Raw genomic sequence first — 20,531 nt, forward strand, 5'->3', positions numbered from 1 at the left:
TCTTCTCTGGTGAGTCACATATAACACAGGTAACTGAGCTGCTGCTGAATGAAGCTTAATCAGACAGATATGAAGTGCTGGAAATAACCACATCATAAATAAGCAACACATCTTGGCCACCATTGCACTGATTCTGGATGGCATTGTGATGCCAGTAGTAAGGGTTGGATGTTGCTATCAAATGTATGACCTACAGATGTGCCTGATTTGGTTGTTAAAGACCACAATAATTAATGGTAGCTTCTTGTTAAGGTAAAAGAGAGGAGATAAATTGTTTGGGGGGTGTCTTGATTGGATGGTGTGAACCAGGAGGTAGTCAGAAAATGGGAATTAATAGAACAAGGAGGTGTGTCTCAGAAGAAGTGATAAATATAGTATATTATTATATAATATTAATGAATTGGTTCACATCATGTTTGCGTCACAGCCCTACAATTTAAAACAAAACCTGAATGTATATACTATTAGCTAAGGTTCATATAAAGTGTTTGTATGGATTTAAATGGCAATAATATATAATTTTCCAATAAAAAGACCAAAACCAACAATATGTTTGTCCCTCTCTTGATACTTTCCCATTTCCTGTTTGTGGTACTCAGCTTTAAGCCTATTTGTTTCAACTGAAGAGGTAAATCTTTTTTAAAAAAGGCAGAAATATGTTGTCTTTTTTTTATTTATTGTTTTAGAAACACTAAGTGGTTTCCTAAAACAACAGGGCACTTTAGCATTCAGCAAGTGAAGCATAGATAGAAGTTAATAGTACATTTGTTGCAAACTAGCTTCAGCCGCAGATTGGGTATATGGGAAAATAAAACAAAATAGTGTTTTGACAACGATGGTCTATGGTCGAATAACCTACATTGGGCTTAAATTAATACAAGCCATATGTGTTAGTAGGGTCAATAAATTGTTGGTTTTGGTCTTTTCATGTGATTTGACAAACTATAAAATATCACCAGGACTAGCATTGTATATAGTAAAAAATGTTTTTTATTGAGTAGAAAATCCTTTTCATTGACTCCTCTGCTCTCACAGAAGCAACCTTTTACTGACCCAGCAATGCATCATGGTAAAACAAAGATTCCTGCCATTGACATATTACAGTTTGTGTTTCATTTATTCCTGTTGTTGCTGGGAATCCCAAATGGCCCCGATGTAACCCCTATTAGTTTGACTCCTATCTCCGTCCATATTGAGATTAGGTTATTATGCAATGGTATTGTGAAATGGTAATTGTATAGTTATTAAAATTCTAGTAACAAATGATCACATTATTCAAACAATCACAGCAAGAACAATAAAGCTATGATTTAAAAGTACAATAGCTCATGAAAATCATGATGTAACAGTGAGGGTTCTTTACTGAGGAGTGTCTTCAGAACAAACGCCTCCTTCTAATAAAACAATGCCACTCTGTCCTCCTTTCTGTTGTGGTGCACTTCAAGAGCTCAGCTGCTCTCCACTGTCTGAGCCTGTGCTCATAAATCAGACAGAATGACGACACTGCCGCCCACCCAGGGCGATGCCCCACACACACACACACACACACACACACACACAGTGGACACTATTGGATGCTAATCCCAAGTGACAGTTTATCTGCATGACAAAAATGAGTCATGATATGAGGTCCATTCTCATTTTGTCAGGTGAATTTATTGTAGCCAAGCAATGGAGGTCCTTTGTATTTTGACCATTGGGCCTATCTGAGATTTCAAAATGAAAGGACATATGCTGCTCTGTTGTTATTCACAAAGACTCTGGTTATTTCACCACTCACTAATTCAGCCCTGCATGTTACATCACTTTGGCAAGTTTTTCAGGTCACATTGGGCCCTGAGGAGGGAGTGGGAAAACCAAAGAAGTGTAAAAAAACAACTGGCCACAGATTAATAAAACGAATTCTATATGTGCATGCTGAACTGATTTGAATCACGTTAAGTTAGTCTGCGTCACACATTTTATGAGATGCAATCAGTTTTCTGCATTAGCCCTCAGTGTTTAAAGACAAAGTGCTCAAAATCAATGTCCACAGGACCACGAGTCATAGGACTGTGTTAATGTCTCCTGAATCACATGGTTTAACGTTAACAACTGACTACACAGTGTGTCATGGTTGGACTATGAAGCAACAGAGCTGTGTTTTTCCTCAGGGCTCCAAATCCTCTGTTGATGTCACATAGTTAATATTTGGTCCAAGCTTTAATAATTACTTCTGCTCCTGCCATCAGCAAGAAACAGGATTCTTCATTCAGGGATTATGAGAAATTTATCACAGCTCATACTCACTTTGCTTTCTTACTCTGGCTCCATGACAAAAGTCTTTATTCTTTGTCTGATTACCAAGACAGAAGCAATCTGTGTTCTTTCCAGTGTATTATATTGAAATGTAGAATTAAAGAGCTGTACAACCGCACCACAATGTTAGGCATTGTGTTTTTCTCTTTCTGATACCAAATTCTTTGCACAACGGAGTTAACACCATCTCTCCTGTCATCCTCATCCTCATTTAAATGGTGTGAATAGATATTCACGTGTTTAATTATCACATCTGAAACTGAGACATCACTTTTCCACTCTTTGATCTGAGTGGTATAAGGTGTCTAGTTGAACACTTCAGCTCGCCTACTTATGATACGTTAAAAATAAGTAGAATCAGGATTCATTAGTTTCAACAACAGAAAATGGAGCTCTTTATTCTTTAGGCCAGTTTCAGTCTTGCGCTTCACTGCCTTTCTGTTCTCAGGTCACACTCTGTTGGACTGGCTGTGTATGCATGGTGGAGATGGGTCTGCAGAAGAGGAGGCGAAGGAACTGTGTCACCGAATGTTGGTCCAGGGTCTGCTGCACCCCTTCAGTGATGGCACAGCAGAGCTCCATGGTGACAGCACTGCGTCAGCAGTGTTTAATGTAAGACCTCCATCTTCACTGCCTGCCATCATGGCTGTTTTACAAAATGATGACATGAGCATCAGCAACTCGATATATATTAGTGTTAAAAGTACAAAGATCACAATGTCACCCTTTCAGAGGCAAAAACTGAGGCACCACTGCTCTAATTTTGATTAAACGAACACGTTATGATGCATGTTGTTAGTGATTGTCCATTCAGGACTGTGGCTGAATTACAAAGTGATTCGACATCGGGCGGCAAGTTCTTGGTCTAACTTGCATCGTCACTTCCGGTTGCAAAATAACAAGATGGCCAAAATACTGAACGCGTTGACATTTGCTCATCAGATGATATACTGAAAGAATGCAGCACAAAGTAATTTGCTGTATTACTGTGATTCATCCCAGAGACATTTCATTATCTGAAGAGCAGCGGTGCATGTGGGGTGACTGCATGAAAGTTCATTTCATAGATCTTTAATTCTCCATTCCCGTAATGCTTTGCTCTGACCTAATCTCATGAGCATCACATCACCCTGCACAGTTCACCACAGCCACCCTCATTTCCCCTTGTAGCTGCTCATCCTACTGAACTTCATGTTACTGTGTGTTGATGTGAATGCCTGCTCAGCGTCTTTATGTCTCAGATTAGTTGTCTTCTTTACACGCATTGAGACAAATTTAATTATCTCTTTTAGCCTTATTGCTATTTTTACCGGTTTGGTTTTACAGACGCAGTATCGGCCGGCCCATCCGTTTGGTTCAGACTAAAATATCTTAACAACCATTGGATGGTTTGCCATGACATTTTCTACAGACATTCATTGTGCCCAGAGGACGACTTTTCCGTTGGCACCATAAGGTCTTATCCAGTGAAATATCGTTTTCAAACATGGATTGACACAAAGATTTTTACAGACATTCATGGTCCCCAGATTATTTATCCTAGAGCTGTTGCATGGCTGTAGACTCTTAGTGTTGTTGTTTTGTATGTTGATTACCAAAACATGTTAGCAGATTAGTGTTGCTCTCTAGTTGCACACTGCTCCTCCCCCCACATATACATGAAGCATTGTGTACATACGAGCATGTCAAATTATGTTCATGCATAAAGGTTCAGCATGCATACCTAAACATGCATGCTCTAAAGCTGTTATATATGAAATATAGTCATTATTCTGCTTGCCTAGTGTGCAGTCACAATAGGATGCAAACCCAGAGCACTTTCTTTTTATGTTCAACTCTGCCACATGTGCACTCATACAGTATATACAAAAGGACAGCCCCAGACACCCATACATGTTCAGGCATTTTCTCGCATGGCTGGATTAATAGCAGTCCCTCTTACACTCACTCAGTCACACACAAACACACACACACACACACACACATATGTGTGCTTGCGTAGATCATCTGCTGACCATGTTATCTAACAACTCCACGTGCCTTGGGCTCAGGCTGCTCTTCCTCAGCAAAAAGCTCACCATGTCAGCGTAGGACAGGATTGCACTGCTGCCCCCCACCTACTTTTTTTGTTGTTGTTGGGTTTTTTTTTGTCCTCACTCTCTGCCTGTGAGGCCTGCCCTGGAGTCCTGCATTATTCAGCTTGATCAAAAATAGCCTTTGCTGTTGCCATTCAGAGTATGTTTCTCATTGTTATTATTTAGTTTGTTACAGCTAATCACTCTTTTAAAATATATCATCACAGTCAGTCTTTGCTCCTCTGCAACTGTTTCACTTAAACCGCTTTGATACCCCAATCTTTTAGATTTGTTTTCCTTTGAAAGATAAATTCCATCTTGGTATGAATCACTTCCTGCGTCACCTCTGTCCTCTCTTTCACCATTTCGCTATCCTTTAATTTCCATCTTTATCTCTCAACTCCTATTTGTCTTCCAATTTGCTACCTAAATATGGCCTTGTATCCAATTTCACTGCTTTGCTGGAGTAAACAAATGTATGAGTGGTGGGTGTCTTGTTCTGCATACCGCTTGAAAATAAATACTCCATCAACTTCTTTCTGTCCAAAAATGGGGTTTGGGGAGGATGAGTATCTAAGAACTCAGTATAAAACAAGTCATCTCTCTCACTTGGCATTGCTAAGTGGATAAATACTAATGAGTGGCTCCCCATCAATCGTGTGTGTGTGTGTGTGTGTGTGTGTGTGTGTGTGTGTGTGTGTGTGTGTGTGTGTGTGTGTGTGTGTGTGTGTGTGTGTGTGTGTGTGTGTGGGGGGGGACATAAATCTGTTAACAGTCACATTGTGGGGACTCACCTTCCTTATGAGGACGGAATGCACGTCCCTATAACATAACCTACTTTACCCTAAAATGTAATGAGCTAAGGTTAGTATAATGTTTATGGTTTAGCTGTTAGGGTAAGTCTCCAGGAAATTTAAGTCAATGTAATGTCCCAAAAGTCGTGAAAACAAGACTGTCTGTATGTGTGTTTTTCTGGCTGTAGATCAGGTTACCATAATCCAGCTAATGCGTTTTGTCCTGAGAAAAAAACACCGTCTCAGGACAAAAGGAGGAGACGGTTCATTTTGAAAGCCAGAAATCCCACAAAGTACAAATCATTGATTAGTGTACCTACATGATGCTCTGAATCTATAAGAGGAGGAGAATGAGTCTGTGTGCTACATTGGCTATGAAAAGAAAAAAAATCGTTATGGTTCTACTGCGGCTTATTATCCTGAAGTCTTTCCACACTTGAAGCGTGCAGAAAAAGCTACCACTTGACTCATATTCCCAGTGGATGTTGTTAAACTCTAATCATGCTGCATGTGTTCACACTGTATGATAGATACAGTGGGTAGTAGCCCTCAATGGGAGCAAGTAGTTTTGAGCACACATATTTATCCTTGGATCTGATCTCATTTACAGTTAGTTTTTTTTAAAGCTTGTTTTCTAAACCTTTGCAGGAGGAGCAGCTGTACACCTGGGCTTCTGTAGGCCTGCCAGTGTCTTCTCACTTGTGGGAACTCTATGGGGGGCGAACCACAGCCAGAGAACAAAGCTTGAGATCACCTTTGCATCAATCATCAGCCAAGACATTAGGAGCTCTACACTCTCAGGTTGGTTAAATCCTCTATACATCTTAACGTACTTAACAGTAGGATTGCCCGCTCAGCATTATGCTGGCTTTGATATGGTATCTTGGTTTAACTACCAACATCAGAGAGCATTTAGAATAGTAGTTTGAGTGAAGAGCAGAAAAAAGGGACATTGAGAAATGCCTACTTTGAAATACAATCCATTGTGCCCATACAGGATTATCAGGCATTGAAGAATGCAATTATTAAGTGTTTTATTTCAACCTGCAACCTGTCAGAATGTTGAGGAATACAGTAAACCTCAGTCTCTGTTCTTTGTCCACCAGAGGTCAGGCTTGTCTTTAAAGACTTGTGAGACTGTCGCAGTGACCCTCCCAGTTTCCAGGAAGAGTTAATAAATTAGGAAGGCTATACTGACTGAATGTTCTCCTTAAGATTCAACGATGTGACCACAACTGGGGAATGTGTACTATGTGTACTGCAGACACAAGCCCTCCCCATGTGAGGCCCAACGAGACTCACTGTCTCTGGGGTCAATTCTCTCGGTATCCCCCCATCCCTGCTCTAACCAGTCTGGAGCCAGAGATCTGATGGAGTCTAGACATAATGGACTTTCTTGACCCTCCGTTAGCTCACAGCTCTGTCACTAAACTCCCTCAGCTGTGGCTGTTTTACTGTTTATAGAGTGAAATTTATTGAATGACAATTATGTCCAAGATTTAACGGCACATTTTTATGTTTGCTTTTTAACATTTAGAGTACAAGAGGCTAGACTACCTGCTTTTAAAGAAGGTGTCGTGTAGCAAAAGCCCCAACCCATAGGCCTTATTTTTCTTAAGTTCCCCATTGTGAACCTTTTAATGTAGTTGTATGCTAGGTTAAAATCTTTGTTTTTGTTCACTGACAGACAGAATCCAGCAGGTTGAAGTCAGGTCAGTCATCATCAGAGGATGAAAGCTGCCTCATCCCTCAGCTGGAGAGGACCGTTGATGACCTGCGGATTAAGATTGCTGTGTTGCAGGGCCAGCAGGCCTCCTTGGCAAAGGGCAGCGGTGATAATATTGGAGCTCTGTGCACTGCCCACCACAAGGCCTCACAGATGAGAGGAGGAAGACTGGAAAAGATGAGCCAGGAGGTGTCCGTCCAGACCTCACCTGTGGAGGAGGGGTTTAAGTTTGACGTGCCTTTCATCGGAGGATCAGGCAGCGTGTCGTCTTCCGTTTCATCCTCCATCCCCAAATCTACAGAGAGCTTTGTCTGCATGTGCCAACAGAGGCAACCGAGCAGCGCCCATCAAGCTCCACCACCACCACCTTTACCAGGGGGTGTTGCTCCTCCTCCTCCACCACCGCCTCCCCCACCCTTACCCGGGTTTGGACCTCCTCCACCACCTCCTCCACCACCAGGTTTTGGACCTCCACCACCTCCTCCCCTGCTGGGTTTTGGACCCCCACCTCCTCCACCGCTGGGTATGGGCCCTCCTCCCCCACCCCCTCCGCCTGGAATGGGCCCCCCTCCTCCACCCCCACCCCCAGGCTTTGGGCCTCCACCACCACCAGGCCCCATGCCCTCCATGATGGTCCAGGAAGCTGCCCCTGCCAAGGCTGCGATAGAGCCCCCCAAGCCAATGAAGCCACTCTACTGGACACGGATACAGCTGAATGCTAAAAAGTAAGGATATGCTGTAGATATGGATCATTTGCACATGGGTATTTTCTGAACAGTATGGAGGAAGCTTGTCCACTTAAGATAAAGATCGTCACGTGCTCTGACGGCAGTAGAGATGCTAACATTGTGGAAAATGAAAGTGATGCAGTCCAGACATTGTGGTCAGCACTGAATTTACTTGAACCAGGTTTTCTTTCCTTAATAAGGCTTGGAAAATTGTAGCTGAATAAACATCTAGAAATAGACTACTTGATTCACTTGCAAGTGAGGAACTTGATGCTGAATCCTAAATATATTGTGTTGGCCGACTGATTTGACAAATGGATTTGTGTGAGTGGATTTTATGCTGCAAAAGATGACAAATGAGTCAATCAAGAACTGTGCAAAATGCATTTTGTGGTGAAATAAAAACATGAGTTACTATAAAAGTGGACTTGGCTGTACTTTTTCAAACGATACATGGCAGATTAAACCTCGCCTGTCATTGCTCCTATAATAATTCCACTTTCCTCCTATCTTCAGGCCCATTGGCTCACTGGTGTGGGATACAATCGATGAACCGAGTGTGGACTTTAAAGAATTTGTGGAACTTTTCTCCAAAAGTGCTGTTAAGGAGAAGAAAAAGCCAATTTCAGATACAATCAGCAAGTCCAAGGCCAAGCAGGTAAAGTGCGTTTTATGTTTGTGTGTTTGTATATCCCCCTGGGTCACTAAATATGGTTTCTCTTCAGGGCTTTTCCCATCTTCACTCTCACTCCTCTGATGACCCGTTCATTTCCATTTCTCTTCTCTGTCGCTCTTTGAGTGATGGGAGGAACTGCTTCAGCCAGACAGTTATTATGTGGTGTGAGCTCTGGCTCCCACCCGACTCCCCCGTGACCATCCAGTGGCACCGAGCCAATGTCTCGCGTGCGGTGAGGAAACCTCACGACGGTGATGACTGTTGGGAGAGAGGGAGTGAGGGTGGGGAGAAGAAGGAAAAAAGGAAGGAAGGAGGGAGGGAGGGAGAAGCCTGGGAGCTGTATTTCATGATGTGGTTCCTCCTATTGTGCTTTCTGTATGACTTAGTTTGATAGTCAGACCGTTTGCCTCCCCAATGCCCTTCATGCCAATCCATCAATCTACAAGTCAAACATTTGATCCACGATTTAAAGCTGCTTTGGTCAGGATTTTAATGTTCATGTACTATTTGCTGTCTAAATCACATATAATGTTGCACCAGGGACGAGCTTTTCACCCTTCTAATTAAGACCCAGTAGGATCACCAGACAGTTGCTGAGATGAAATATTGGTCTCAAGAGTGGACGTTAGTGGGAAGTCTTCTTAGTTTATTGGAAGTGATGAAGTGAAACTCAACACCAAAATATAAAAACTAAAAAAGGTTCCGATTGAGGGAAAGTTCGACAGATAAATGTTAAACTCCTCTTCCCCATAATAATAATAATAATAATAATAATAATGTATGTCCAATTGAGTAGTTTCTGAAGCCACATAACATAATTTCTTTTATTTTTTTCTAAACATCCAAAGCTGTATTTGTTGATGCCACATGGTCCAGCCGAGGTGTGTAAAAGTTGGACCTTTCATCATGGGTTTTATTGTCAACTGGGTCAATTATTGCATTTATTTTGCCTGCAGCTTTCAAATGTGTTGCTTTAAGGAGTTTGTTTGGGCGCAATAACGATCCACTGGTTTAATCCTGAACAATCTTCTTGGATTTCATACGTTTATTAAATGTGTTTTTGTGTAAAATCTGAATCTATAAATGTAGCCTAGTAGAAAGAACAATATTTCAGCGAAGTAAAATAATACAAGGACCTCGCAAATGTACTTAAGTAGAGTAATTGAGTAAAAGTACTTTGTTACTTTCCACCACTGACTTTAACAAAAATAAACTGTATCTCTGAGTCCTGCTGAGCCCGAGCCTCTATGTGTATTATTTCAATACTTTCATGGGTTCACTTGATTGTTCAGGATAATTATTTGATCTTCAAGCTGTGAAGAGTCCTGTGTAAGAAAAATGCAGCATACGCTGGAACATCAGCCACAAGCGTGTTTCATGAGGAATATGCACTTGCCAGGAAGTAACTGCAGTAGCTTAGTTTAAGCCACTATGTACAGCAAACAAGAGAGGGGAAAACTCACCTTGAAGCTTTGATCCAATAGAGCACAAAAGTCAACACCAATGGGGAAAAGGTAGATAAGCTAAGGGAGTTTGCCCTTCACAAGAAAATCCTTCTTTCATACAGAGATTCCTTTTCAAACACTCTTCAGAAATAGCCGTCATCAAGCATGTTGGCACTCCAGGGGATGTCGGATGGTTTCTTTAACATCTGAGAAAGCTAATGGAGGGAATTGACTTCTGTACAGAGCAGTGCGACAGCTGAGAGTCTAGATATAAGAAATGACGCAAATGAGTTCCCCACTCTCTATTAAAATAGACTTTCCTTAGTGAGACGTCGTGATTGATGGAGCTCCGAGTAAGTCTGCCACTACATCGTGCAGTAGCTCGTGCTGTGGTTGTATTGCTAAATAGCGAGACAAATTGAGGTGGGTGTGGGTTGAATTCCCCCGGTCCTCGCTCCATGATGCTGCCGTGGAGGTTCTCCAACACAACAATAGTGCTGACAATGTTAAAGTCAATAATGGGGGAAAAAATAAAACATAGGCAGAGCTGTGACGGATCCCAATTTGGAGCCAACCTTTGACATTTCCATCTCGTGAGGACCGTCCCCAGGCCTCAAGACGATCGATCCCATCTCCTATTACTTGCAGCTCTTCCCGTCCCCCTGTGTGTTGTGAGTTCAACTGTCTTGCTGATGAGAATCCTTTAGAGCTACCACTAGAGAGCAGCTTTGACGTCGGTGGAAAGGCCTCTGCTGACATCAGTGTCGAATGTGAAACGCTATCATCGTCCAGTGTCGAGGGTTGACCTGCTGTCTATCTGTAAAGGAGTTTAGAAGAAGAGCTCTGTTACAGTATACGCTGCTGGCCCTTTCAGACAGAGGTGCAATGTAGCCATGCTGCTAGATTATGTGAGATGAATCTGTTTGAGATTGATCATTTTTGTTTTTTTTGTTTTATGGCATTCGGGGTCAATTTAGCAGCATTGATCTTTGAGATGCAAAATGTGTTTTCACTTCTGATGGAATGAATGCTAAGTGCAGCTTAGGTCTCCTTAAGACTTTTTACATCCTGCATGAATGAGGATTTCTTATAATCATAGTCAATAGAGGATATGAATGAGGGCTGCAACTAATGATATTTTAACTATTGACTAATCTTGTGATTACTCTCTAATTGAATCTATTAATTGTTTGGTTGATAAATTGTGAGAACACAGTGATAAATTCTCTTTTGTCTGAGCAGCAGTCCAAAGCCCAAAGATTGTGATCACAAAAGTCTAAAATCCTCACAGTTAAGATGCTCAAGCTCGGGGATGTTCAGCATTTGTGCATGAGAAATTACTTAAATTATGAATCATAGTTGCAGATACATTTTCTGTCAATACACTAATCCGGAAGCTTTCAAAGTCCGATACTGTGGGTTCGTGGTGCACAGCACATCTTTCCTACCCTAAACAAATTATGAGAAGTCAAAAGTAGAGTGGTGATGCCGCTGGTTATTGTTGTAACATCTGGCTATTGTGCAGACTGTTTATCGATCAATACGTGGATTCTGTGGAACTGTTTGTTTTCCCTCCACTGCTCAGTTTTTAGAATGTCAGGTGATAAAGCAGTCCCACAGTATATTTAAAATGTATTTAAAGGTGTTAAGCATCACTAAATAAAAAGTCGTATTCGTAGTTTTAGTTCAACCTAAGCTTGATCACGAAGTTAAATGCTAAGAAATAATTTATACGTAATAATTACTTTTTGTACAACTGGAAACTCGCACACTGTTTTGCACCTCAGTGATTTGTTTCTTGTTTCATATTGGCCAATGTTGAAATGATAAATGAATCAAAAGATCAACATGCAGTATAATTAATGTGACTTAAAGGATTTCTTTAAACAAAACTCCTAGACACACGTATGCCATGAGACTGCTGAAAGACACGGCATTAGATGAAATGTTTAGGGCTGTTTCGTTGTCCTCAAAAAAAGCCATTGATGAAAAATAATTTCTCTAACCGTAGTGGTTCACGGATCCAGCTGTGTTTCATTAAGAAATAATACTACTGATACACTGCAAGGGCATTTTTAGATTTATGTGTAAAGTGATATCAGGCAGCTCTGTAAACCACTGAACTGTTTAATGCAATTTTAACCTGTTTATACATTTAGAAGACTCAGGTCAGCTGATAAATCATGACTACTGACTTGTTATTTCACTGCCATTAAACGGCTACCCTACACCAGCTATCGGTCTCACCGTGGAAGTCATTCAGCATCATACCTCGCCCGGCCTGTCCCTCGAAGCTGTGGCTGAGCCGGGAAAACGGAGACAGTTGGGGACTGGTGATATAACTTCCTGTGTGTTTGAGAGGTCTGTGGTCTGTGTGATCTGGTTTAGATGGAAGCGTTTAGTCTGGATCACAGTAGGCTACGGGTTTCCCATCCCGTCCCTTCACCACTCTGCTACCCGGCGCACACTTCTGCTTACTCAGGCCAGCGGTGGTTCATAATGGCCCCCTTTGGATGCAGTTTTTCATGCTTGATAACAACACTGGCTTGATATTTAACTCCTGGCTGGATGACAAGTTGAAGCTATTTCTATTCAGCTAACATTTGTTAATATTGCAGCTCTTGGAGCAGGTTTGATCTTTGGATATGATAAAAAAATCCCTCCATTGTGCAATTCCATGAAATACAATGTAATCCAAACCATAGGGATTCTCTGTAAATGTAATCAGTCGCAGGACTTCATGATCATTTTCTATTTCTTGTTGCGTAAAAGGTTTCATATGTATGACTGAAAGATGATGGATGTGGAGAATTGGAGGAAAAGGAGAAATTGTTAATCATCATAATTCAGCTTGACAGCATTTTAATTTCACTGTTTCCAGGTGAATGGTCTTAAATTGTCTTCCCATAGAAGGAAACTGATAAAGGGGAGTGATGTTCCTGTCTTTTTTTTTTAATTAAATGCGTTGACTGCATGCGTGTGTGTGCATCATGTCATGATACATGTTGTATTATCATCCCTGTTCTCTTTGGTCTTTGTCTCGTCAACTCTTAGGTGATGAAGCTCTTGAACAACAAGCGTTCACAGGCTGTGGGTATTCTGATGTCCAGCATTCATCTTGACATGAAGGACATCCAGAACGGTAAGTCTTCATCATGTGGTCAGATATCTGGACGAATGACTCTTTGTGAAGAACTCTGTTACACAGGTTACAATAAAATAATGGAATGATGTGTCTGCACACTGTAGAAGGAGTAGTTATGTTCTGCATGTTGCTACAGTATGCAGGTGGTATTGAAAGCAGCACTGTAAATGTGGAGAAAATGGAAAATAGATCTTTAAGTACAGTAGATTTGTCGGGGTGATTCATTATTATTTTATTTTCCAACAATTTCCCAGACATATACAGTTGACATTGAGTTTACCTGTATTTTATACAGCAGAAACTCACACATCTGGGACGTAAATATGTAAAACGCAGGTGAAACAAAAAGTTTGAACTGTCTCTGATCCTGCCCATCTATCCTTTTTAAAAAAAATTAATAAAATTGCTGTCGGGAAGACCGCAGCAACCAAGAACATTTACAAAAAGTATTTTATTCCAAATGCCCAAATTTTGTTTCGTAATTCGTAAACAGCATTCACATTGGGACCTCCTCCGTTATTGCCTTCTGTGCATGTTGTGCTATTTATGTGATTTACTACTATTATTGTTGTTGTTGTTATGATTATGATTATTATTATTCCCAGCTGTGTAGGGGAGGCAGGTTATTTCAATAAACGGTGGACATGCTGAACACTGACATCAAACGGCACTCTTAAACCACAACATATTTTATAATAAGTTCTGTATACAACATTAAAATGTTGGCCATAGTATTTCAGATTGTTTTGTTTGGTTTTTTTGAGTACAGCTGTGCCAGTTTATTATTAAAAACATATTTTTTTAAGTCGACTGGGAAGTGAGTAAGATTGAGTGTCGGCTGAAGTTATTGACGAAGCTTAAACCTCCCTGTAGTAGTTTGCTTTATCACAAGTCATAACGTTGCAAATGTTTTCCCTTTGTTGTTCTCCCCCTTTCTTTGCTCTCATTTTGCATAATCTCTCCCCATCTAACGTCTACATCATGTTCTTCCGCGGCGCTCTGTCTTTCTCTGATGAGTTGTCACCATCTTGTCTCAGCGGCTTTGTTAGAGTGAAGTCATTCAGGAGATGTTGATGGGAACAGACTGTTTTCCTGTTTTAGTTACTCTCTGATTGCTCTGCAGTCTTCGCTCAGCTATGTGTCTAAACACTCTTCCTCATCTCCCCATCCTTTTCAGTCCTCCTACAGTGGAGCCTTTATTACAGCTTCAACTCTTTATCTCAATGGCAGCTATAGATATTTTGCATTAAAAGAAATGTGCACCACAGAAACCATGATTGGTTTGTTTTAGTAGCAATAAACAGTTGGGCTGTTTTTGTCTGACTGAAATACCTTCAAAGCATTTTGTGGATTTTCACTCTTCTGGTTTAAATGTCAGTCGTTGGTGCATCCATCTCGGGTCAGAGTGGGAGGGCAAGCGAGGGCCTCTCTCATCAGCACCGTCATTCATCTCTTATGTTAGGACAGTTTTTGCCAAAGTGCATAATGAAGCGCTGATTGGAAACTTCAGTATATCATTGATTGATCAGAGTGAAGATATATCTGCCTTGGACAAACAAAGTCACCCTAGAAAGTGTTTTTTGTTTATGTTGTCATGCATTTTAATTGAATGATTATTAGGCGTGAATATTTATATCCATAAAATACTCATTATTTCACCAAAAGACTATTTTAGCAATGATGCTGTTTTCCCATTCCTGAAATGATCTCATGTTCCTTTGTGTCGTCCGAGGTTTCAGATGATTAAAGATGATCAAAAGAGAGAGATTTATTCATCCAAACTTTATAATTGTCCCTTTCAGTGCAGTGAATCAGTTTTATTTCCTCTCTATTCCGTGGTGAAGACGATGACTAGCAAATGCATCATGGCTTCAATTTCTCCTACTCAAAGAAAAACAACTTCTGAATCATTGACTTAGATCGCGTCTGTTTTAATGATGACTCAACCTCACAGCGAGTAATCAAAATATTTTTATTTTCTTCCCAGCTGTTATTTGGTGTTAGACTTGGCCGACACTCTGCATGTTTCATAAGACACTTCCGTGCGGTGTCTGCTTCCTGTGAGGCTTTGGAGCGCCAGTCACAGTATTAGATGGTGGTTGCCGGCACCATGCTGGGGTTGAATGTGGTAGTCGGGGTAGACTCAGGCAGATGGGTCTGGCTTTTGGTCATAAGGGGTCTGTGTGAGAGTGATGATACAGCTTTCTCCCATGTCTGTTTAAAAAATAAAAATGAAAAAGCTGTCTCCAATCAAACCAGCCAGCCAGACTCTGGTTCTGATAGTAATGAAAACCAAATGGTAACAAGAGAAGAGTGCGAGAAACAAAAACGGGGAGAGTCAAAGAGGAGGAAGTTATTTCTGTGGTGGCTTTGGAAGAGGAAAGAGTGTGCAGAGGTGAGAGGGTGACGGCAAAGAGCTGGGTGGATTTGCCCTTGTGGCACAAGAGAGATTAAGAGGGATGCAGGATTACATGAAGGGAGATAAAGCAATATCAAAGCTGAAAACACCAGGCAGAACGGACTGCATCAGAACAACAAACACTCCATGCTTTTTTCTTTTCCCCTAAAAATGTCTGACCTTTCTCTAATTTTGTTTTTCTGGTGTTCTTGTTTGTTTAAGTTAAGTCAATGAAAAGCTTATAAATCCAGTCACAGAGTCCAAGCATAAGATGTGATGCAAAGTGAACATTGTGCATTGAGTTCCTTTATCCCCTCTGACACTAGCTGTTCCCTCTGTACCTCAACAGCAAATAAGCAGATCAAAACAATGTCAGTAATTTGGACACCCACAGCACGGCGAAACACATATATAGGTGTGGAGTGCTTCGCTGGGTGATTGTGCGCACAGCAACACCTCAGCCTCAACACTGCAGACCCCCGGGCTCTGTTTGTCTTTAAACATTTACTTTCAAAGGATTAATGCTCGCGGGCGCCAGGTCCTCGCGCCGAGACAAAAAGGCGACACCAGGAATTCAAACACCGGAGTTCAAACACAGATCTTTGTACCTTTGACAGATTTCTAAGACCTCCGTATTTATGTTTTAGTTAGTTAGCGAGTGGCCCCTTCCATGCTATCGTGATGAGAGCCGATATCTGTGAAAGTGACAGCACATGACCCTTTATGTGCAGGGAGAATTTTGACCTTGTTTTGTGCCATATTCTGCCCCAGCAGAGCAGCAACACAGATTGGATAAGTGTTCTGCCAATATTTGTGATCGTTTCTTCAGCCAAAGAAAATGTTATAATCTGAAGTGGAGGCCTGTTTGTGCTGCTTTGATTTCTGACTTGTTAATGGTGATCCTCGGAGGCAGCAGAGAAATGTCATGACATGCTTCAGTGTTAACATTCACATTAACCACGTCGTCCTCTCCTTCCATCCACAGCCGTCCTAAATATGGACAACACTGTCGTTGATCTGGAGACTCTGCACGCCCTCTATGAGAATGTGAGTATCGCAACAGGCTGTAGCACTTCCCGGAGCTGGAGCTTTGTCTTCGTGGTTACAACAGTAATAAACATTTTTTGACTTTGAGTAGAGGATGATCAAGGCTCATGTGGACAGAGGTTTCAGTGAAGTAATACACCCACGAAAAGACAATATCCAAAACTGAAATACGCTTCTGCACTTTCCTGCCAATGCAGACCAATATAAATACACAATGTTGAGCAACAAACACAGTGGAATTATACAAAGTAACACCACTGACAGCTCCAGCTCTTGACTGCAGCATTCAGTATGGGAAAGGCTTAGTCTTTTCTTTCCCTCTGTGGTTTGCAGTATTATTTTGGAACAGTTTGCTTGTGACAAATCGAATGATTTATGGTTACACATTTCATGCCAAATATGAATAACAGGCAATCATTTTATTATAGAGTGAAACCTAAGAGGACCAAACAAGCCGTGATATCAGCAAAATAGCAAAAGAGTCGTTCATCAGCTGTTAGTTTTATTTGGCACTTCCCTGAGGGTAAGCTGCAAAATACCAACTGCTATCCATCAAAAGATACCTTGCAAAGATTATCAAAACTTAAACTGAAGAAGAAAAAAAACACTTGTGTTTATTGTATAAATTAATGTGCTTTTTGCACAGTCAGTCAGAGATGTCACTTAACTTTGAACATTTTTCTCCATGTGGACTTCCTATTCCATGTTCCACTTAAAAGGGCAAACTAAAGGAAATGTGTATTAGATACCAAAACAAACAGGTGAGCCATAAACCGTACTGGTGTTTGTGCTGTTTGGTGACAGAGTCTGCTGGCCTGGAAGGGGACCAACGCTTTCACGTAGTAAACATGTTTTTCTTCACGCTGGATGGGATTTAATTCACTTTTGTAACGCCCCTGTGCAAAGGAAACGGTTGAGAAACTCCAGGATTTTGTGTCGCACAGCTCCTCTTGAAAGTGCTTTTTTAAAAAAAAAAAAATAAAAAATGAAGAAAGAGACTACAGTGAGCTTCGCCAAGTGTAACCACCACATTGTATTGGGTAATATTAGCATAAAGAGAATTACGGAGCTGTCATCGCTACTAGCCAATACATCTCCATAAAGGGCCATGAAGGGCTCCTTGTATACAGTAAATACATATTCATCAACCTTCACTGATCTTCCCCGCCCAGTGGAAACGGTTCAGGACCCGTTCGTATTCGGGTCAGTAAATAATGGAACATGAAAACGGGCATGTTTTCCATATTTCAGCTGTAATACAGTTTTAAGATGCTGTGAAATTCCTGTGAATTGTTTTTTGGCACAACTACACAGGAGAGGCCTGGACCTTTGGCTGCCAGAGGCATATTAATAATGTTGATCATGGGAATGAGACTGAGGCTTGAGACAAGCTGTAGTTATGAACCAATGTGTCATAACTGAGGATCAAAAGTCTTCTAACCTCTCCACTCACCCCGAGACTTCAAGCCCTCTCCCTCTCTCTCCTTCTCCCCTTCATGGCCTAAGGCTATGTTATTGAGTTGAGGAGCCAAATTGTTTCTCTTTTGTATTGCGAGACTCCATCCTGTCTGTGGGTCTCCAGCCCCCTAAACCACAGTTGGCAGCACAGTCAGCCTGTCTTGAGGAATGCGAGGGGCTTCTAATGGTTACACCCTCACTCACTGTGCTAGGAGTAAGATCACACACTGCTCTCCCGCACTCTTTTTTTTTTTTCTCTCACAAACAAACACGTTGACCCACACAAATGTGCACATACTGTACAGTGTGCACACAGAGAGACACACCCAGGCAGGGACAGAGTCGCTCAGTCTATGAGACAAGGATTATGGCCGCTCCTGTTCTTTGAACAATGAGCCGACGCCATTAAAGGGGGTCACAGTGATAGTGGGACACCACTCCCTCCCCTCTAATATCACAAGCTATAATCTGGGTCCAGACAGTCTGAAGTTCAGACTCCTTTTCAGCTGACGGTAGCTAAATGTCATGGAGGTCAGTTTGAGCTATAGTCCCTCCTACGAACTTTTACACTACAAATAATTGGCTCATACTGTTTTCTTTTTCTTAAGACAAAGCCTTGTGAGGTCTAAATATATTTAACATGTTCACAACGTGATGCAATTTGTCATTTGGATAATATTCGCTGGCATCTCAATGTACAAATAATCTCATAAATGTTGTTCCATTGAAAATTGACTGACATGAATGGTGATTAAGCCCTGGCTGGCGCTGTTTAGCCCTGCACTAGGAACCTGGCTAATGAATACCACTTGGCTACCGCTAGAATTCTGGCATCACGAATATCATTCTACTTTCTTTTGCATTTGATATTCCACATGGGACTGTATTTCTCATGCTAACAACCAGCGCAACATGCCCTAGCAATTCAAAGATCACACGCTAATGCCTACTTGTCCCCAATTACACCAAACACTGCTGGGCTCTGATGCTGCCCTTTGAAAAGGATCTGCTTTGTATTAAATATATTTACACTTGAAAACATCTCAAGAGAAGGCGAAGGAGAGCTTGCCCTCGTCGACAGAAGGCAGCGGTGTGTAGAATACTAATCGGGCCCTCAGTGCTTTTGATGCTGCCGTTTGATGTTTTCCAAGGATCCATGCCGAGGCCAAAACCCGAGAAAGATGGAGAGACCAGACTGCTGAGACTCAGACTTTGGGGGTCTTTGGGCTCTGGAGAGACTGAGAGATAGTTTACATTCTCTTCCTGGGGATGGTTTTATTGTTTTACCCATCTGCGTCAGACACATTAACATCTATTGTCTTTGCCTCTTGTGAAAAACAAAGGGGCATTTGGCCTTTTTTTCTTTCTTTTTTTATACCACCTTGTTTAAAACTGTGGTCCAGGGCCTGACAGCAGGATAATAGTCAGGAATGTTGTCTGACTGGAGCAACTCTTTAACATTTATGAAACTTGTACTGTACAGCATTCAGTTGAGTGTTAAGAACAAAATGGCTAAGTTTGTCTAGAGAAATTAAGAACTAAGCTGACTTAACAAATCCACTGCAATTTTAGCTGCTCTAGAGCTTTTGATCACATTGCATGATCTTCATCAGCAGATGGAGTTGGCCAGTTGTCATGAAATTGTAGATGTTAAAAAGTATTTTTTTTTCTGAGCTCATTAAGGACTTCTTGTCCATGTTGGCTCGAAAGTCAAGGTTCAACATTTATTTTTGATTCCGAAAACAGCTATTGACAAAACATTATCCCCTCAATGTCCATTTAGTACTATAAGTGTCCTGGGGCTGTTAATCTTCATCAGCAGAAAATAAGGTTTATCTACACAATCTATGCGTTTGTCTGTTTGATCTGGTTTGCGTGACACTAGAGACTCAGAGTTGTGAAGCTTGTATAAAGCTTCTGCGGAGATGCAAGTAAACACCTTTTGTGATCCTGCGAAATAGAGGTATTGCACATCAATCACACAGATTGGCACTTATTATTGGCCCATTCATGGCCGTTTCAGGGATGCAGCGGTTTGTCATCGGCATGAGATTGATTTTCGTTCGCTTCCTCTACATTTCTTTTACTTCGTGTTTTGCTAACGTATATAATAGATACAAGTAAGAAATGCACACAAACAAAATGTGTCTGAAAGACAGCCGTGTATTTTCTCCTGTAGAAGTATGACATGTATTTAGACATTTTTATGGTATGCTGTACTCTAAGTGCATTTTGGTTTCTGTTGCCTATACAACATACATTCCCATCTTTACTTAATCTCTATTTTCATGTTACAGAGAGCTCAAAATGACGAGATGGATGGCATTAAAAAGCATATTAAATCATCCAAAGACAAGGAGGATGCCAAGCCACTGGACAAGCCTGAACAGTACGAGTCAAACCTACTGTACCTTCAGAACCAAATTCATTATATGAGAGCTATGTCTTTAAATAGATGTGTTATGGTGACTGATCTTGTGCCTTCATCAGGTTTCTGTTCCAGTTATCCCAAATCCCCAACTTCTCTGAACGAGTGTTCTGCATCCTGTTTCAGTCAACTTTCCACGAATGTATCACCTCAATCGTCCGCAAAATAGAAATCATTCAGAGAGTGTGCAAGGTGAGCCACTGGGCCTCTTCTCGTTTAATTTACTTTTCAGTCACTCTGTTTAACCTTCATGTCTACATCTCATTTGTGTGTGTGTGTGTGTGTGTGTGTGTGTGTGTGTGTGTGTGTGTGT

General features: G+C 41.3%; 1 protein-coding gene across 1 annotated transcript in view; it reads left to right on the forward strand.

The window, feature by feature from the left end:
- The first annotated feature begins 7 nt into the window (after nt 1-7).
- fmn2a (formin 2a) overlaps nt 8-20,531 on the forward strand; it is a 36,378-nt gene continuing 15,854 nt past the window's right edge. The window contains exons 1-8 of the mRNA XM_031838961.1: nt 8-2,910; nt 5,816-5,968; nt 6,855-7,618; nt 8,138-8,279; nt 12,797-12,884; nt 16,271-16,332; nt 20,088-20,179; nt 20,281-20,410. Of these exons, the coding sequence (XP_031694821.1) occupies nt 2,773-2,910; nt 5,816-5,968; nt 6,855-7,618; nt 8,138-8,279; nt 12,797-12,884; nt 16,271-16,332; nt 20,088-20,179; nt 20,281-20,410 (1,569 nt within the window). The 5' untranslated portion in view covers nt 8-2,772. The remainder of the gene's footprint in view (nt 2,911-5,815; nt 5,969-6,854; nt 7,619-8,137; nt 8,280-12,796; nt 12,885-16,270; nt 16,333-20,087; nt 20,180-20,280; nt 20,411-20,531) is intronic.

This window comes from Anarrhichthys ocellatus, unplaced genomic scaffold, assembly GCF_004355925.1.
Source record: "Anarrhichthys ocellatus isolate YVR2014 unplaced genomic scaffold, GSC_Weel_1.0 scaffold3, whole genome shotgun sequence".
In the NCBI taxonomy this organism is placed as follows: domain Eukaryota; kingdom Metazoa; phylum Chordata; class Actinopteri; order Perciformes; family Anarhichadidae; genus Anarrhichthys; species Anarrhichthys ocellatus.